This window comes from Hippocampus zosterae, chromosome 3 (genome assembly GCF_025434085.1).
Source record: "Hippocampus zosterae strain Florida chromosome 3, ASM2543408v3, whole genome shotgun sequence".
Taxonomy (NCBI): Eukaryota; Metazoa; Chordata; class Actinopteri; order Syngnathiformes; family Syngnathidae; genus Hippocampus; species Hippocampus zosterae.
Genome location: NC_067453.1, coordinates 30,250,454 through 30,269,900, shown reverse-complemented (window position 1 = coordinate 30,269,900; position 19,447 = coordinate 30,250,454). Strand labels below are relative to the sequence as shown.

Sequence of the window (19,447 nt, the reverse complement as noted above, 5' to 3'; positions counted from 1 at the left end):
CTTCGATGAATTGACATTTCAAGCTTCCCCCCCCAATTTATTTTCTCATCCAGGAAAGTAAACAACGTGTTACTGTGCCTGCATATACATCTCCTTCAAAATAAAAGAAATGTATTAACAGCAACATGATTGATTTATTTAATGCGGAAAACAAAAAATGATGCTTGGAGGGGTTTGGAGTGAAAGACTCGGGACTCCATGGATCTGGATGAATAGAAAAGGGGGCAGGTGCCGACAACGCCCAGCCTCCCTTCAGGTTTTTCTGATTAGTTAATGAGAGCTCGTCACCAACACGCACGCACATCTTTGAGTATCTACAAGGGCCCCCGTCCATGGCCAAGGTGAAACCATTTGACAAAAGCCACCTTCGAGGGAGGGCGGAGGTTTTGGGATCAAAATGGTGAGCAGCAGTGACATCCGCCTAGAGGCTCTGTCGGCGCTCTGCAACACTCCGATTACCTCGAGGCAGGCTCGGGCGTCTGGGCGCGGCCCCAGCCTGACCTTCGCTATGCCCATGTCGGTGAAGGGCTTCGTGTCCGCAGCCATGGGTCACAGGTCAGTGCCCGAACAACTCCAAAAACGTAAACCCGTTCCACGGAGGACTCGCGCTCGTTGTGCTCCTTGCGATTCGTGCGAGCCTGTGGGAAAAAAAAAGACTTTGGCATTGCAGATTTGGTTCATTCTGTACGCTTCACCTTTGCTATTACGATCGTAGAGCCAATGCTTTTATCTTGAAGGGTACAGGAAAGGAAGGTGTAGGCAATCGTGAATAAATGACAAATTGTGGCGCCCGGGCTCCGACGAGCGGGGAAGAAACGTGTTCGACTGCAAAAGTGGACCGAACCATTCTTTAGCACGTGGTTGAGAAGGGAAACGAGGATCGTACGTCATGTTGGATCGCTCAAATAATTTCCATTGATTTCACGGCGTTTGTGACTTGCGGGCTGCTTTGTTAAAGTTTCGTTTCCATCCACTAGAGAGCGCTAATTCACCTTGATAATAATCTCCCAATGATGGAGCACAATGTTCAAGATTGTTTAAGTTGACGGGTTAAATGGATGAATCTACGTTCGGAATGGTCAAAAAAGGAGAGATCGGCTTCGTTTGAACGCAGCTTTTATTTGTCTTAACATCTGTTCGGCAACTCCCGAACGAACACGCCTTTTTCCGGTAACGAAATCACTTCCTGTTTTTCAGCCAATCAGACTCGAGCAACACAAGAATGTTTCGGCAATTATTAAACAGAATATCATTTAGGAAACATCGAAGAATATAATGCTCAAATATAAAATAGTTAATTTAACAAAAGCTTAAATTTGCTATGAATTTGTATTCTGCGTGTTTATTTTATTTGTGTGTTGTAGCGGCGCGGGTGACGAGGGCCTGGTGATCGACGAGGACGAGTTTTTCGACAGCCGGTACGACTTTGATTTCAGCGACCTGAAGGACACGCGCACCTACTACCGAGGAGGCGAAGTCTACCGCAGGCCGTGTGGATGGCTGCGCTTTGCTCTCAAGGTCCGCTTTCGTGCAGCAGCGCACTTCCGTTTCCTGGCCTAGCGCGCGCGCGCGCGCGCGGGCGGGCCTCTGACGTCTCACTTACCCCTTTTGCACCCCCCCCCCCCAAAAAAAACATTCGTAGGGCACCAGGGCCAGCGGTGTGCTTGGTGGGTGCTTAATAAGTTCCCAAGAACCCGTTTCGTTCGTAGACAGCGGCGATCGTCATGATAGCCCCGCCCCATGACGTAGTTGGTACCAGGGTCTGGCCCAACAAATAATTGGGGCCAGGTTGAGCGCCATTTTCAAGCACCAGAGCGGGAGCTAATTTCTCTAGTGGGGAAAAAAAGTGATGCTAACCTGCGCACAAGCGCGGTGGAAAAGGGCCTCGATTTGTGACTATCGCTGCTCACGAACGTCCTTAACGGGGGACTAAGTGTAACTTTTTTTTTTTGGGTGGTTGGGGGGGGGGGCACACCCCAGGTCTGGGATAAATACCCGGACGGGAACGTGTGGCTGGGCGAGCGCGGCCACGGGACCACCACCTACTCCAAAGCCGGAGAATGGCCCGTGTCCTACCATGGCACCTCCAAGAACGGAGCCAGGGCCATCATCGTCGCCAATTACCAGGTTGGCAGTCGAGCGCTTTGGTTTTCTCATTTCTTTCCAATCAATGAATCAACGTCCAGAGTTCATGCTGAGAATGTGCTCATGGTCACTGGGAAAGAGGGAAGTGTCCATTTTGATGTTTAAAAAAAATAATAATCATCATCTTTTTGTTATTTTTGGGTTCGGAATTGATCGATTTTCCCATTTCGGGGCCAGCCTGGTCCGGGCCAAAAGTACGGTCGCGGCGTGTACTCGACGCCGTACCTGGAGCACGCGGTGGCCTACACGCAGACGTTCCGGTCGCAAGCGACGGACAGGATGTACCGCGTGGTCATGCAGAACCGGGTCAACCCGGCCTACCGCGAGAAGCACAACGACGGCAAGTACTGGCTGCTGCCCGTCCCCGACGGCCTGACGCAGCAGCAGGAGCAGGATCTGGTGGAGAAAGCCATCCGGCCCTACGCCGTGCTCATCAAAGCCATTTGACCCGAAGCAAAACCAGCAGCAGCACATTGTTGAAAATACAGAACATTTCACAATGCGAACTGTCAGTGTTCTCCTTTTCCGTGGGCCTAATCGAGCAGCAAATATTTTCTTGATTTAATGTACAAATGACCACTTATTTACCACCATTAAAAAAAAAAAAATCGGCGTTTCCAGCTGCACCCAGCAGAGGGCAGCATTTCCACACCCTCGGCTTCAGCCTTTTCAAACCACTTTGTGTAATGGCAACGCGATTCCGCCGGGAGGCGCCCTGTCGAGTTTCAAGCCGCCTGTGACCGCGCGCCTGACTCGACGCGCACGCGCGTGCTCTCGCGACCACCTCCCACGCGTACACAGAGCCAGTCTCACTGCTCTCGGTCCCGGTCCGAGGACTTACGCCCGCTCCGTTTTTCCATTTGTTATTCATGAGTTTGTTTGTTTTCGTGGCGCGGTGAGGGGAAGAGTTGACCGGCAAAGGCGAGCGAGAGACGGCGAAAGGGCTCGGGGGAAACTCCGCCCGGGGACGAGACAGGTACGTGAACGCACCGTCTGAACCATATACTCCTTGAGCTGTCTTTTGACCGCCACTTTTGGGAAGATCGCTGTTGTAGAAATGGAAACCTGGGAATTGAGTTCAAAAGAATTGTTCCAGGGTGATGCACCATTTAAGAAAAAAAAAAAAAAGAATGGAAAGGGCTCGAAAGCAGGCTCCCGAGATTGAAAGGGCTTTCCAACGACCTGCGTTTCAGGTTGTAGCACCTGAAACGCCTCAAAAGTTGCACAGGTGAAAATAAAAAAAGGTCCAAAATCACCCAAAAGTTGCTCGGTTCAAACGGAATTCCAGAAAATGTCACAGCAGGTGAAACCCGGAACGCTTGCGGAGTTTATTTGTTTGCGTTTCAGGAAGAAGGTCCCGCCTCCAAAATGTCCATCAACCGAAGTGGGGCATCTGGGGGTTCCCGTTTTTAGGCGCGAGAAGCCCCGCCCACCCCCGCCCTGCCCTCTTCTCCACTTTTGGATCTTCGGAGGAAGTGGGCTGGGGTTTGGGTCTCCCCCATGGTCCCTTGGGCCGGCCGCTCGCCGCCGAATCGAGTGAGCGCGCCAAGATGGCGGTCGGCGGGTGCTACTTCCTGCCTTTCCTGATGCTAAAGAGCTGCTGGCTGCAGGGGTCCGCCGGCCCGTCCCCCGACGCGGACCCGCAGCAGGAGTACGCCCACTCCATCCGCCTGGACGGGGACATCATCCTGGGCGGCCTGTTCCCGGTGCACGCCCGGGGCGAGCGGGGACTGCCTTGCGGCGAGCTGAAGAAGGAGAAGGGCATCCAGCGTCTGGAGGCCATGTTGTTCGCCATCGACCTGGTTAACAAAGACCCCCGGCTGCTCCCCAACGTCACGCTGGGGGCGCGGGTCCTGGACACTTGCTCGCGAGACACCCACGCCCTGGAGCAGTCGCTCACCTTCGTGCAGGCGCTCATCGAAAAGGACGCGGGCGACGTGCGCTGCGCCGACGGACAGACGGCCGTCTTCGCCAAGACCGACAAGGTGGCGGGCGTCATCGGGGCGGCGGCCAGTTCCGTCTCGGTCATGGTGGCCAACATCCTTCGGCTCTTCAAGGTAACGCGAAGGCCCACCCGCCGGCACCCTCGACATGGTCCCGGGCTAATTACCGCCAAGTCCCAAAAATGAATGAATGGATGGATGACGATTTATGGCGGATGGAGATATATTAGTTCTGTCATACGATTCAAATATGTAATTGCGATCAAATGTACAAGTTCATAGTTAACTCGGAACGAGCCGCAGTTAATCGCAGATTTTGATCTATTCAAAATTTTCAAAGCAAAGTTCCAAAGCTGCTTCCTTTCAGCAAGAGAACGCCAAACCGCATTCTGCGCGTCCTACGACGCCGTGGCTCGGTCGCCAAAGAGTGCGGCTCCTAGACCGGCCCGCCTGCAGTCCAGACCTGCCTCCCCAGGTCTGGACTGAAAATGTGGAATTGCGTGATGGGATCAGGACATTCCTAGTTCCAAGCTCAAGCGGTTTTCCAGACTTGATCGGTTTTGCTGCGCGTTTGGGAATGAGTTTCTTGTGGTTTGACCCCCCCGCAGATCCCTCAGATCAGCTACGCCTCCACGGCCCCGGAGCTGAGTGACAACACTCGCTACGACTTCTTCTCCCGCGTGGTTCCTCCGGACTCGTACCAGGCTCAGGCGATGCTGGACATCGTCACGGCGATGGGCTGGAACTACGTCTCCACGCTGGCCTCCGAAGGGAACTACGGAGAGAGCGGCGTCGAGACCTTCATGCAGATCTCCAGAGAGTCGGGTAGGGAGACCGGACTCCGTCTCGCCCCCTGAGCATTCCGACAGCATCGTGGGCTCACGGTCTGAATATTGAGCCGTTTGATTGTGGCGCGGTCTTTCATAGCGCCTGAGCGGCGTCATGGTCTTTGGCGGTCCTCACCGCCTTCCGGTGTTCTGCTCCCAACTTGTGGCCTTTGAGTAGTCTTACTGTCATGCAGTCTTAGTCGTGGGGCAGTCTTGCGGTCAGTTTTGGTGCGGCGTCTTGCACTTTTAGTCTAAAACTGTGTTCCAGACTTCAAGTCTTAGTTGAGCTTGACACGATTTTCCTCACGCTAAAAAAAACGGAAATTGAGAAGGAAGTCTTAAGCTACCGGAGATCAGACGACACGGAGGAGATTTGGAAAAGAAGCTCGGAAAGCATCATCTCAAACCTGCTTACATTTCAAGAGAAGCAATCGAGTTTTTTTACATCATGGTCTCTGGATTCTTGAAGCAACCCCCCCCCCCGTGCCCCCACCATGTCAAATTTCCAGTCGCATTTTCGCCGGTGTTTCCCTTTCGTCCGCGATTGTTTGCAAAGTTTCCCGTTTCCACTTTCGTTGGACCTCATTTAGTGGATGTCGGTTGTGTCGCGTGACGTCCCCGCAAAGACTCGTACTCGTCTCCAACGCCTTTGATATCATCGTTAAGGTCCAAGTGTCCAGTTTCACCGTTTACAATGACGGAAGCCACAAAGAAGGAGGACAAGCGCTGCCAGTGGTGCCTTTCAAGACACATTTTCGGACACTTGCAAACACTTTCATCAGCAGCAAGACCCTGTGCGTGAGTGTGTGTGCGCCTTAGTGCTAATATTGGGCTAAGTGTGAGTGTGTGTGTGTGCCGGCTAACGACACGGCATCAAAGCTTTGCTGTGGGCTGCTCTCCACGATGAGCCCCGATGGCGCTGAGCGTCTGCTCGCTAACGACGTCTGCTGTCGCCCTTGAACATGAATTCGAGATTCATTTAAATGGTGTCCATCGACCCCAAACTCGCTGACTGCAGCCTCGTTACGACCAAAAGAGATCTCTGTTGATACGCTTTGATGCCCACAAAAAAATACGCGTGACCTCTTACGGTCCGAGAGTCTTCCAGATTCCGGTCTTTTTCTTCAGAAGTCATTACAGTACTCGGGCGTGAAGGTCTGGAGCAGTTTTATGTTCTTCTGTGGTCTTAGCGGTCTTGTGATCCCAAGCGATCGAAAGATGTTTTGGAATGGTATGGTCTTTAACAGTCTTATCGGGGTGTGGGCCTTAGCTGTCTCACGGTCTTTGGGTCTTTGGGTTTAGAAGTCTTGCTGCCTTTAGCAATTTTAAGGCTTTGGAGTCCGAGGCTACTCGCAGTCTTATGGTCTAGCGGGAGCATTCTTTGCCTCTTAGTGTTTGCAGTCTTGGAAGTCCTTTTGAGTCTTCACGAGTCTCTTCCAATCTTAAGAAGTCTAATCCTAAGATAAACAGTTTGACGCTTGGCGAGCTGTCGCCGTTATTAGCCGGGCACTCAAAACGACTACGGCTTAAAGAAATAGCTACAGACTTCATCATAAAAAGAGTCTCTTAAGTCCGGGAAGGTTTATCGAGCTTTGAGGGAGAGTCACAGATGAAAGACCCGCTTGCGTACTCGCCTTAAAAATAGAATGAAATGGCTTTTCCCCGGGAACTTTCCAATCCGACTCGGCCTCCGCTTGGTTGACACGGACCGCAAGAGCAGCAGCTTGAAAGAGTTTCCTCACTCTCTTAATCCTCTTCATCATAAATCATATATCTGCGGTAAATATATTCATATTCTTGTCTCGTTGGCTTTGAAGCGTTATCGTCCGTTGGCATTTTCCCTCTCGGGGGAGCCTCAATGTCCCTCTCGGTCCGATGAGTCGCCGCTAACTGCGCAGCGGCGGTTAGCATGCTAAGAAGCTACCGCGCCGAAAGCTACGAGGCCCATGTTGCCATTTCAGGATAAAATTGACGGAAGATGGCTAATGTGCTAACCGCGAGCGAGCTAACCGGCTCCAGACCGACAACCCGGATTCCTCATCGGACGACCGCTGGCATGTTAAGTCGCCGGAGGTTCAAACGCGGCGTCCCATCGGCGGTTTGGTTCCCGTCGACGAGCATGTCGATGAGTCGCGTGACCCTCGTCAAAGCGCCGGCCGGCGTTGTCGCGTCAAACGCGTCGCAATGACATCATTGCGAGGCGGCGTCCGATTAGCTCATGAATTCTTTGATGTCGGACGCTGCCGCTTTGGAAGGCGATGTCACAGAGAAAGGACGGCGCTCGTTGACTTGCCGCCGTCTTTGAGGCGCAAACGGGCTTGAGCGGGTGCATGATGACGACGACGGACACAACGACGACAACAATGCGCATGACGTCGGACCTCCGGCCCGACCTCGTCGCCTCACGTTCGGCTCGGGCGTCAGCCAAAAGCCCAAAATGAATCAGACCGGTAGGTGTGCGATCGCAGAGCAATCGTTCACGTCGATGCGTAGACGTGCCAAGTGCGTGTGCACAATGTCGACAGAGGCAAAAGTTGCGTTTTAATCATGGCCGCTAACCAGCATGGTTTGGCGAAATCGTCCCGGCCAAAGTCTTCGCGCAGTTCCGACGGTGGCCAGCGACGTCACGGCCGGCGATTCGACCTCCACCAAAAGTATCGTAGCAAGGCGCAGTTGGCCGCGAATCATTCCGGCCGGCGATGCGATCACATTTGGCGACGACATCCTCTGGCATTGTGCAGATTCACCTCACGGGGGCGCTAATCGTGAAGCTTGAAAAATCCTCGGGGTTTGGAGAAATCCCGGCGGACAAAAAAAAGCGCCTGACACGTCCGCACTCTTTGTTTGCGCACGCAGACGACTTAAAGATGTTCAAAGGGGTGACCCTGGGCGGGGTCCACACGGTGGAGGACGTCCTGGGCGAGGGCACCTTCGGCGTGGTGGTCAAGTGCCGCAACACCGAGACCAACGCCATGGTGGCCATCAAGGTTTTCAAGAACCAGCAGAACTCGGTGAACAACGCCAAGGAGGAGATCTGCGTTCTGAAGCAGCTGTGGGGCCTGGACCCGGACGAGTGCAACATCGTGCGCTGGGAGGGCTTCTTCTTCCACAAAGAGAACATCTGCCTCAATTTTGAGCTGCTGGACCAGAACCTGCGCGAGTTCATGCAGCATCACTGCGCGCTTTCCATCCAGCAAGTCCGGCCCGTGGTGCACCAGTTGGCCACCGCGCTGTCCCACATGAGCGGCATGGGCCTGGTCCACGCCGACGTCAAACCCGAGAACATCATGGTGGTGGACCGGCGCCGGCGCCCGCTGCGAGTCAAACTGGCCGACTTCGGTCTGGCCAAAAACGTCTCGGACATCGCGCCGGGAGATTGCGTGCAGACCTTGTGGTACCGGGCGCCCGAAGTCATCCTGGGGATTCCCTTCAACGAGACGGTGGACGTGTGGTCCCTGGGACTGGTGGCCGTGGAGCTCGCCGCCGGCCAGCCGCTGTATCCCGGGAGGACCGAGTACGACGTTCTCAACCTGGTCGCCAACACTCAGGGCCAGCCGGCGGATTACGTGCTGGACCGCGGGAAGGAAGTGGCTCAGTACTTTGACGAGGAGTGCGACGGCGTCCGCAGGTGGAAGCTCAAGTCGCCCGAGCAGTTCGCCAAGGAGACGGGATGCCAGCCCAAAGGCGGGAGATCCCTGCCGCTCAACTCCCTGGACGACTTGAAGCTGGACGCGGCGGGACAGCGACGCGGCGAGCGGCTCTTTGTCCGGCTGGTGAAGAAGATGCTGGACCTGGACCCCAACCTGAGGCTCGACTCCCAAAAGGTTCTGCTGCATCCTTTTTTCCATTGCTGCCTTTCTTGCAGCCGCCAGTCCGAGAGCTCCGTGGACAAACAGTCCGACGAGGAGACTCGGAGCCAAGAACCCTCGTCGTCATCGTCGTCGTCGTTGCCGTCATCCCAGACCGACTCCCTCTCTGCCGACGCTCGGCCGACCCCGCACCATCGCGTCCCCTCGGAGGACCCCAAGATGCATCCCAGCAACGGTACCTGCCTGGGAAGACTGTCCAAAAGGGCCGTTTCCGCCTTGCGGAAAATCACCATCGTTTTTGCCAAGATCAAACTCTGACTCTCCAAGAGAAATCGCGTCCTAATTTAATCCGACTCGGACATTCAAGCAAACGCAATCTCGCGCTCGTTCCGGGATCCATCCTTCCCGAAGAGTTTTGGCCGTCTCCTTGTATACGTCTGTGTTACGCCGCCCCCTGCTGGCCAAGGCGCAACGGGCCAGAAGGAGCAACCCCGAGGTTCATTGAAGTGAACCCCCCAAAAAATTGCCCTTGGGGGGTGTTGATTTTTGTCTGATGAGACTCGTCTTTGATTTGAAGTCATGAATTTTGTTTTTCAAACCTTTGTGATGTCCGGGCGGGACGTTTTTTTAATCACGTTTTGACGTTCACGTGCAGTCCGAGAGTGTAAAAAAAAAATTTTTGTGTGTCAATAGGATAGAGTCAAGTGGAGAAGAACGATAACAAAAAGTCGACTCAAATCTTCTTATTGGCGGTCGAGTTGAAGAGTTTCCTCATTTTTTTTTTAATTGGGTGAAAACAAACAAGAAGAGGAGTTGAAGCTCCTGACTGATGAGAAGGGGAGAAAAGAAAGTGAAAAGTGCTGATCGGTCGCCTTTGGCCGCTTGCTCGCTGAGAAGTTAAGAAGATCGCGAGCGAGTTTCCGCGCCGGCTGCGCTTTTTGCAAACGGGATTTGCGGTCGCTCGCTTCTTCCGGCGAGAATTAGCGGCGGCCAGACGGGAATCTTTTGGCTGAGCCAATTTAGCTGGAAACGCTCAACCGCACGTCATGTCCTCCCCCACCAAAAGGGGGGCCGCAAGCTTTCGAGTAAGCCGAGTGGCTCCTCCGTTATAATCAAACGCGGGAATAAAAGCAAGGAAACTCAAGACGAGGCTTTTTCTCCGGGACAATTAAAAACCGGCGACAAAATTCAACTCGATTTCGAGGGCGCTAGGAAACAACCTGAATAACAAAGACGGGCCAACTCCGGGCGGGGCCGGGCCACGTACAGGTTTGCAAAACCAATGAGAGGATCTTCAAAAGAATTCTGAAAAGGCGCCAGTGAAGGGATGCCAGAATGCGAGGCGCTCTCCTCTTTCCAGTCAAAAGGCGAGCGGCGGCATTTTGGAGCAACTGGAGACGCTCGATGGAGGATCGGCTGACTCCAAAGTCAAGCGCATCTTCAAGATGTCTCGCATCCGATCGTGATGATCAGCATGTGGGGGCCATCGCTGGAGCAGCATCGGAACGATGCCGAGAGCCCCCAGCTGTGGCCCCCCCACACCCCCCGAGTCAGTGGGATGGGATTCAATAACTACAAGTCATGTCATAATACTGTAATGACACCAATTAAAATGTCAAATTGCTTCCCCATATGTAATTGCATTTTTTTTTCTTACGGTGTTGTTGGTTCGAATGCTGCGACGTGTTGAGGGTGCAGTGGGGAAAGTTGAGCTTTGTTCCGCGTGTCCAGGTGGCGTGTGCATCGCCCAGTCCCTGAAGATCCCCCGCGAGCCCAAAGAGGGCGCCTTTGACCAGCTGCTCCTGCGCCTGCTGGAAACGCCCAAAGCCCGCGCCGTCGTCACCTTCGCCAACGAGGACGACATCCGGTACGCCGCCGCAGTCCCCGCCCCTCGGCATTGGCTCCAAAAAAAAAAATCCATATGTTCAAGATGAGATTCTCCCCGTGCCTGCATGGCTTTTCCACGGGTATTCCCGATTGCTCCCTGCGTTCCGAAAACTCGCACGGCAGGTTTATGGAGCGGAAAGGGTCCTTTGTCTGCGGCGTGCCCTGCAATCGGCTGGCAACCGGTTGACCGAGCGTTTAGGGTGATCGCGCGGGTGCGCGCGGGTGTCTGTGGCCCACAGGCGGCTCCTGGACGCGGCCCAGCGCAACAACCTGACGGGTCACTTCCTGTGGGTGGGCTCCGACAGCTGGGGCGCCAAAATCTCCCCCGTGCTGCATCAGGAGCCGGCGGCCCAGGGGGCCGTCACCATCCTGCCCAAGAGGGCGTCGGTCCACGGTGAGAACGACGCCAACAACCACCACAACAAAAGCCGAAAAGCGAAACGAATGAGCGGCTGCTTTGTGTCCCAGCGTTCGATCGCTACTTCAAGAGTCGCTCGCTAGCCAACAACCGCCGCAACGTTTGGTTTGCCGAATTCTGGGAGGAGAACTTCGGATGCAAGCTGGGGACGCACGGCAAGAAAACGGGAGCGGCCAGAAAGTGTACAGGTCAGCGCGCGGCGTTGAAGGCGGCCATTTTGGTCGGAAGGCGCCATTTCTTGGGAATGGCGAGTTTTTCCTCTGCTCTGTTCACATCTTCTCAACCGGTTCGCTTTTTATCAACGCTGTTTCGTGTGTCAACCAATCCGCTTCCTGTTTTCACAAAACAGGGTGCCGCCATCTAGCGGCCGACACCGGAATTGCACCCAAAATAAACAGGAGGCCGAACAAAATGTTCCGGTTATAAAATGTACCCATAATAACGCCGTAACCATCGATGCGTGTCGTCGTCCCGGCGACACGAGGTACGTCGGAACCGTCCAACATTTGCGCTTGGTTCCGGCAGGCCTGGAGAAGGTGGGCCGCGACTCTGCGTACGAGCAGGAGGGCAAAGTGCAGTTTGTGATGGATGCCGTGTACGCCATGGCGCACGCCCTGGACCGCCTCCACCGCCGGCTTTGCGGCGGCTACGCCGGCGTGTGCCCGCGTATGGCCGACGTCGACGGCGGGGAGCTGCTGGCGCACGTCCGTGCCGTCAACTTCAATGGTAGGAGACCACTTGAACAGCAGCCAGTACTCGCCAGAAATCCCTGCAGCTCCCGTCATGAACGAGAACTTTATGTCCGTTGATTTTCACTCCAGCCTGGAGATTGTTTTGCCACATTGGACACAAACAACCAAAAAAAAAAAATCCAGAAATTTGGTTGTAAAAGGAACTGCAGGGATTTCTGGCCAGAAATCCCTGCAGGGATTTCTCAGGGATTTCTGGCCAGAAAACCCTGCAGTTCCTTTTATGACGGAATTTCTGGATTTTTTTTTCCCTTCCAAGCCCAACATCGGTGTTAGATCCATTTTCCAGATAGATTTTTTATTTTTTTTTAAACAAACTCACTCTGAGTGATTGTTGTCCAGTGTAGGACATGGCAGGCCAGTACTTGCCACCACTCCTTATGGAAACCTTTTTCAATATGTTTGAATAATTTTTCACTCTGACCCGCAGCCCATAATTAACCAAACACAAGAGTTGGTGGAATGAGTGTTGTTAATATGATACGAAAACCTTTATTAGTCTCGCAAAGGAGAAATTCCCAATTCACGGCAGCAAAGTTATGAAAGGAAATAGTAGAAGAAGAAAATATCGGAGCTGCTGTAAAGGCAGCCACGTTCGCGGCGCTATTTGGAAGTCAAAATAACACAACATGCAGGACACAGACAGTCGTGGTAGTTAAGAGTCTTCCCCAACGCTGCCGCATCAATGCCAACCAGAGTGGAGCTCCCCCCCCCCCCCCGCCCCCCTTCTGAGTCACTGGACCGGCGGTTCCCCAGCATGCTTTGCACGCAAACGAGACCAACAGAGGCGCGCCGGACGTTAATGACTCATATTGCTAATTCATCCGTGTTGCTCGCCCGTGTGCTTATTTTCTAGAGAGGCGTGCGGGGGGGGTGGGGGGTGCTCCAATTGACCGCTAATGTTAGCGCATTAGCCGCGGTAGAGCGCGGCGACGTGATTGTTTTGGACAGCTAACTCGGAGGTGCTAAAAATGCGGGCTCGCCGTCAGGCCTTCATCCACCCCCCCCCCCCTCTGACCCCCCACCCAACCCCCCCGCCGACCGGGGACAAGAAGTCCAGGCGTAAGCGCATGAAGTGGTGCAATGTGCTAACAAAGCATGATACATGCACGAGCGTAGTGCACAAAATGACACCAAAACAGGAGCCGTGGGGGGGTCAAGGCTGGCTGTCGTCATGGTAACGGGGATCATTTCATCACACTTCCTGGACGTGTTGGGGGGTCAGCTTTCGCCAAGCTCCTATGTTTCTATCAGCAAGGAAAGGCTTATGGAGCCGAGGGAGATTGCCGGCCTGTGACTACCAAAAAATGCCTGCTGTTTTTGCACAAACAGCAATTTTTGGCGGGGAGGGGGCTGGGGAGGGGGTGGGGCGTTGGTGGTAGTTTTGAACTTACGGCATTTTATTTTGTCATCTGCCCTAAGTCACTTCCCGTTCCGACAGGAAGCGCCGGGACGCCGGTGACTTTTAACGAGAACGGCGACGCCCCCGGCCGCTACGATATTTTCCAGTACCAGATTGACGAGCGCTCCGGCCCCGAGTACAAGGTCATCGGGGAGTGGACCAATCAGCTCAGCCTCAACGTAAGACCCGCATTCCTCATCCTCATCCTCATCATCTTCCAAATATGCGTAGGTCCTGTTCAAAAACTTCAAAACTCAATGGCCTCAACTACTTTCGATAGGATCTCCTGAAAGTGTTTTTGTCTCACTTTGGAGACAAACCTGTTGCAAAATTGCGCCGGAATTGGTCTGAAGCTCACGAGATCATTGGTTGTCTTCCAAAAATGTTCCACAAAATACTAAAGTTGTTGCTATTCATGTGGAAGTCATTCACAATGAAAAAAAACTTTTCGATTGGTGCCATGACCCGGATGAACAGGGTCTTCACCCTGTGGAAAATCTGGGACAAATTTGCAAGTTTTGGTTTGGTTCTAGCTTTGGCACACCCTTAGAATTTAATGTAGCTCGGCCATGATCAAGGTGACCTTCGTCTGTCTGCAAAATCCCGCCGTATAAAAGTAAGTCAACGGGGCGAGGGGCGACCCAACTGGGAGACGTGAGAAATCTTCGGGTTGCAGACTTCGGTACCGAGGTTTCGAGTTGGGTACTAATCTTGCGGCCAACCCCATCAGATGTCGGCGCTGAAGTTCACCTCTCGGGAGAGCCCGGGCGCCCCTCCGCCCGCCTCGCGGTGCAGCGCGCCGTGCGGACCGGGCGAGCGCAAGAAGGTGGCGAAGGGCGCGCCGTGCTGCTGGCGCTGCGAGCGCTGCGAGGGCTACCGCTTCCTGGCCGGCCGGGACTCCTGCCAGCCGTGTCCGTACGGACAGAGGCCCGACCGCAACGGCAGCGGCTGCCGACCCATCCCGCTGGTCCGGCTGGAGTGGCGCTCGCCCTGGGCGCTGGTGCCCGTCCTCATCGCCCTGATGGGAATCTGCGCCACCGCCTCGGTGGCGGCCACCTTCGTCCGCCACAACGACACGCCCATCGTGCGGGCGTCCGGGCGGGAGATGAGCTACGTGCTTCTGACGGGCATCTTCCTCTGCTACGCCGCCACCTTCCCGATGGTGGCGCCGCCCGGCGTCGCCGTCTGCTCCCTGCGCCGGGTCTTCCTGGGTCTCGGCATGTGCTTGAGCTACGCGGCTCTGCTGACCAAAACCAACCGCATCCACCGCATCTTCGCCCGGGGGAAGACGTCGGCGGCGGCGCCCCGCCTCATCTCGCCCGCCTCGCAGTTGCTGGTCACCGCCTCGCTGGTGGGCGTGCAGCTGCTGGGCTTGTCGGCGTGGTTTGCCGCCCGGCCGCCCCGCGCCCTGGTGGACTACGGCGAGCGGCGCACGCCCGACCCCCGCCTGGCGCGGGGGGTGCTCAAGTGCGACGTGTCGGACCTGGAGCTCATCTGCTCGCTGGCTTACAGCATGGCGCTGATGGTCACGTGCACCGTCTACGCCGTCAAGACGCGAGGCGTGCCCGAGACCTTCAACGAGGCCAAGCCCATCGGCTTCACCATGTACACCACCTGCATCATCTGGCTCGCCTTCATCCCCATCTTCTTCGGCGCGGCGCGCTCGGCCGAGCGGGTGAGTTTGAGAGCTTTTACTTCCGTTGAAAAACAATTGTGGGAATGAGATTTCCATTCACGGTGGGTACGGCCAATCCGTGCATTCGGCGACCCATCTCGCCGCCATCTTTCCGGGAGTTGTAGTCAGGGATCCGTGTATCAGTGTGATGGTCCATCCGTGCACGCGTCCCTCCGTCCTTCCGTCACGCGATTGATCCTGCTCATGGCGCTCGTATCCGGCGATTGATCCATCCATCAAGTGAGCGATCCACCTGGTGATCCCTGCATTCGGCGATCCATCTGGCCGCCATCTTGCCCTCCATCAGTTGATCTATCGATCAACTCACCCGTCCGCGTTTCCATCATCCAGCCAGTGATCCGTGTATCTGTGTGATGATCCATCCGGGGACGCGTCCATCCGTCCGTCCGTCCCGCGATTGATCCTGCTCGTGGCGTTCGTATCCCGCGATCGATCCATCCATCCAGTGAGCGATCCACCCGGTGATCCCTGCATTCGGCGATCCATCTCGCCGCCATCTTTCCCTCCATCAGTTGATCTATCGATCAACTCACCCGTCCGCGTTTCCATCATCCAGCCAGTGATCCGTGTATCTGTGTGATGATCCATCCGTGGACGCGTCCATCCGTCCGTCCGTCCCGCGATTGATCCTGCTCGTGGCGTTCGTATCCCGCGATCGATCCATCCATCCAGTGAGCGATCCACCCGGTGATCCCTGCATTCGGCGATCCATCTCGCCGCCATCTTTCCCTCCATCAGTTGATCTATCGATCAACTCACCCGTCCGTGTTTCCATCATCCAGCCAGTGATCCCTGTATCTGTGTGATGATCCATCCGTGGACGCGTCCATCCGTCCATCCGTCCCGCGATTGATCCTGCTCGTGGCGCTCGTATCCGGCGATCGATCCATCCATCCAGTGAGCGATCCACCCGGTGATCCCTGCATTCGGCGATCCATCTCGCCGCCATCTTTCCCTCCATCAGTTGATCTATCGATCAACTCATCCGACCGCGTTTCCATCATCCAGCCAGTGATCCCTGTATCTGTGTGATGATCCATCCGTGGACGCGTCCATCCGTCCGTCCGTCCCGCGATTGATCCTGCTCGTGGCGTTCGTATCCCGCGATCGATCCATCCATCCAGTGAGCGATCCACCCGGTGATCCCTGCATTCGGCGATCCATCTCGCCGCCATCTTTCCCTCCATCAGTTGATCTATCGATCAACTCATCCGACCGCGTTTCCATCATCCAGCCAGTGATCCCTGTATCTGTGTGATGATCCATCCGTGGACGCGTCCATCCGTCCGTCCGTCCCGCGATTGATCCTGCTCGTGGCGCTCGTATGCGGCGATCGATCCATCCATCCAGTGAGCGATCCACCCGGTGATCCCTGCATTCGGCGATCCACCTCGCCGCCATCTTTCCCTCCATCAGTTGATCTATCGATCAACTCATCCAACCGCGTTTCCATCATCCAGCCAGTGATCCGAGTATCAGTGTGATGATCCATCCGTGGACGCGTCCATCCGTCCCTCGATTGATCCTGCTTGTGGCGCTCGTATCCGGCGATCGATCCAGCCATCCAGTGAGCGATCCACCCGGTGATCCCTGCATTCGGCGATCCATCTCGCCGCCATCTTCCCGGGAGTTGCAGTCAGTGATCCATGTATCTGTGCGATGATCCATCCATGGACGCATCCATCCGTCCATCCATCCCGCGATTGGTCCTGCTCGCGGCGCTCGTATCCGGCGATCGATCCATCCATCCAGTGAGCGATCCACCCGGTGATCCCTGCATTCGGCGATCCATCTCGCCGCCATCTTTCCCTCCATCAGTTGATCTATCGATCAACTCATCCAACCGTGTTTCCATCATCCAGCCAGTGATCAGTGTATCTGTGTGATGATCCATCCGTGCACGCATCCATCCGTCCGTCCATCCATCCCGCAATTGATCCGTGTACCCCGCGATCGATCGATCCATCCATCCGGCGAGCGATCCACCTGGCGATCCCTGCATCCGGTGAGCCATCCCTCATTCATCCCATCATCCGCCCATTTGTCCGTCGCTCAAGCTAGCCCGCAGGCGCGATCCTTTGTCTTGCGATCCACTCGGCCAGTCATTGACTCGTCAAAATAAAAGGAGGAGTCTTGGTGCTCGTAACTCGGCCACTCATATCCCACCGCCCCCCCCCCCAGACGTACATCCAGACGGCCACGCTGACCGTGTCGCTCAGCCTGAGCGCCTCGGTGTCGCTGGGGATGCTCTACGTGCCCAAGGTCTATGTCATCATCTTCCACCCGGAGCGCAACGTCGTCAAGCGCAAACCCAGCTTCAAGGCCGTCGTCACCGCCGCCGCCGCCACCGGCAAACTCTCGCAGTTGGCGGCCGGGCGGCCCAACGGCCAAGCGAAGACTGAGCTGTGCGCGGCTGTGGAGGCCGTCGGTGAGTAGGGGGTGGAGCGGACGACGTGGGGGGGCAGGGGGGTGGGATTTGCATCCGCCGCAGAAGATTGTTTGAAAAAGATCCAAATTTGCTAAGAACCTCAATGCGACGGTATCGGCGGCTCAAGGTGGCCTTTCCTTGCGCGTCAGTTCGAAAACCTTTTTTGCCGTGGCCGAGCGTTTGGTGCCCGGACCTTCGGTGGCAACTTGTCCCGATGAATCCCCCTCTTCAGACCACCGCTATCACCTAGCAAAGATACAACGCTTCAATCTACTGCCCCAACGTGACCTTGACGTTGTTTCCTCTCTGCAGTTCTACCGACAAACACCGTCTATGTCAGCTACGCCAACCACGACATCTGAACCCAAGCCAAATGGGTCTTGAGGGACCGCCTCCATAGTCCAGTTCGGTTCAGTCCAGAAACGCTGCAAGTAACTGACTGGAATTGACGTTTACCGTGAGGGACTTTTGTTTAGTTTTGTCTCTGTTGAGAAGAGTCTGTCAAGGTTTTTTGAACTTGTGCCAATGCAAATGGAGTGATGCATGCAGTTTTTGTTGTTGTTATTTTCTTACCAAATGATTTCTATTTGTGATTAAAAGCAAAAAGTCATTCCACTCTGCTCCGACTTTGCTTGGACCGCTGAGCCAACAATCCGCCGTGTCAATCCGAGCCGGTGATCCGTCCCTCTCGGGACCAAGCTACGTGGGTGGTTCCTCTCGTGATCCTTCCCTTGCCATGATCCATCAAGGCGGCAGTCAAACAAGCCAGAAATGGATCCATCTCAATACTTAGTCCGGCGATCCTCTTACCGGTACCCGTCAAGAGGCGAGCAGCAGCATTTTGGAGCAACTGGAGACGCTCGATGGAGGATTGGCTGACTCCAAAGTCAAGTGCATCCGGCCGAGATGTGACGTAGGCTCGCACGACTCTTTCAAATTGCCGAGTTTTTGCCCCCCCCCACCCCGCCACCCCCGGCCCCCCTCCCGGTCCATGTCCCAACAAAGAGGGAGGGGAAGTCGCTGGACTTGACCTTAAAGAAAGCCGGCAGGGAGCTGAGCGCGCCGTGCGCCTCGTTACAGACGAGGATGAGCGACCAAAATCGATTCGGTCGATGGCGGCGGTGCAACAGGAGCGTCGGATCAATACGGGCTGCCGGTAGGAGCTCCTCAGGCATGTCATGAATATTCCCGCATCTCCCGGCACCAGCTGGTGAAGCTTGGCCACTTCCAGGCTTGATTTCCCCGCACTCGGCTCACATCGCTCGCCCTGAAGAAGATACGCAGGAAGTCAAACGAGAACTCGTGGACCGGCGCACACGTGATGGAGGCAAACGCTGACGTGGAGCAATGTATCCAAAGATCTTCCAGACCGTGTCGAGATTTCGGACTTCATTTAAAGATACAGTGCACGTTTCAAGGTAGCCCCTTGAAAACTGAGAACCTTGTCGTACTCCGATCTCGAGAAGGGCGTGGCCAAAACGGTGCCCCGGTGGTGAGCTTTGAAGTCCCGGCAGAAGAATTGTAGCGCCTTCATTTGTGGTCACCGTCTGCTTATTCGGGGCACCTGCGACGCACGCTAAGCTAACTCGCTACATCCGTATCTGAGTGAGTTTGTGTGTGTGTGTGTGTGTGTGTGTGTGGTGCCTTTGGGGAGGTCTCAGCTTGTGTGTGACTGTTCCTAATTGGGCTGCGGGCGGGGGGGGGGGGGCTCAGGTGGTCTGCAGGCTTCAGACTTGCTGGGTCGTCTCACAGTTCACTCAATTCCCAGTGCAGAAGAAAGATGCCAACCCCCCCCCCCGCCCCCTCACCACACACATACACATACCTGTGCAAAGTAGCAACGCACAGCAGTGCCCTTCCTTACCCTGGCCCACCCCCACTGTAAAGGGTCCCTGTAGGCACCAATGACCCATCTTAATGAGACACACACACACACACATTCCTGCACTTGTGGCACAGTGAGGACCGAGTAAAAAGGCCTACAAAGCGAGGACCACCCTTGTGTGAGTGTGACACACACACACACACACACACACACAGTCCTGGCACGCACAAGCTGAATAATTTAGTGTGTGTTTATGTGTGTGTGTGTGTGTGCGTGTGTGTTGAAAATGAAAATGCTTACAAGTGCAGTTGAAAATGA

The 19,447-nt window shown here is 55.1% G+C and overlaps 2 protein-coding genes and 1 long non-coding RNA gene across 4 annotated transcripts; 2 read left to right on the top strand and 1 right to left on the bottom strand.

The window, feature by feature from the left end:
* Window positions 1–32: 32 nt before the first annotated feature.
* Window positions 33–1,622, bottom strand: LOC127597259 (uncharacterized). Its single transcript, XR_007961620.1, has 2 exons — window positions 1,458–1,622; window positions 33–638 (listed from the first exon to the last, which is right to left on the bottom strand). It is a non-coding gene; the product is annotated as an uncharacterized LOC127597259 (long non-coding RNA).
* On the top strand, window positions 1,371–17,919 carry LOC127597255 (metabotropic glutamate receptor 8-like). 2 transcript variants are annotated; one of them, XM_052060161.1, is made up of 12 exons: window positions 1,371–1,518; window positions 1,981–2,127; window positions 3,493–4,202; window positions 4,697–4,913; window positions 10,456–10,591; window positions 10,851–11,005; window positions 11,080–11,217; window positions 11,555–11,755; window positions 13,220–13,359; window positions 13,911–14,855; window positions 17,058–17,304; window positions 17,617–17,919. In XM_052060161.1, the coding sequence occupies exons 2-12, from the start codon at window positions 2,061–2,063 to the stop codon at window positions 17,664–17,666; spliced, it is 3,006 nt and encodes a 1,001-aa protein (XP_051916121.1). In that variant the 5' UTR covers window positions 1,371–1,518; window positions 1,981–2,060; the 3' UTR covers window positions 17,667–17,919. The 2 variants fall into 2 exon arrangements, with proteins under 2 accessions (XP_051916121.1, XP_051916122.1); XM_052060162.1 differs by lacking the exons at window positions 1,371–1,518; window positions 1,981–2,127 and adding an exon at window positions 2,978–3,121.
* LOC127597257 (homeodomain-interacting protein kinase 3-like) lies at window positions 6,444–9,212 on the top strand. Its single transcript, XM_052060164.1, has 2 exons — window positions 6,444–7,365; window positions 7,772–9,212. Exons 1-2 carry the CDS (start codon window positions 7,353–7,355, stop codon window positions 9,040–9,042), a joined length of 1,284 nt encoding a protein of 427 aa, XP_051916124.1. The 5' UTR covers window positions 6,444–7,352; the 3' UTR covers window positions 9,043–9,212.
* Window positions 17,920–19,447: the final 1,528 nt, after the last annotated feature.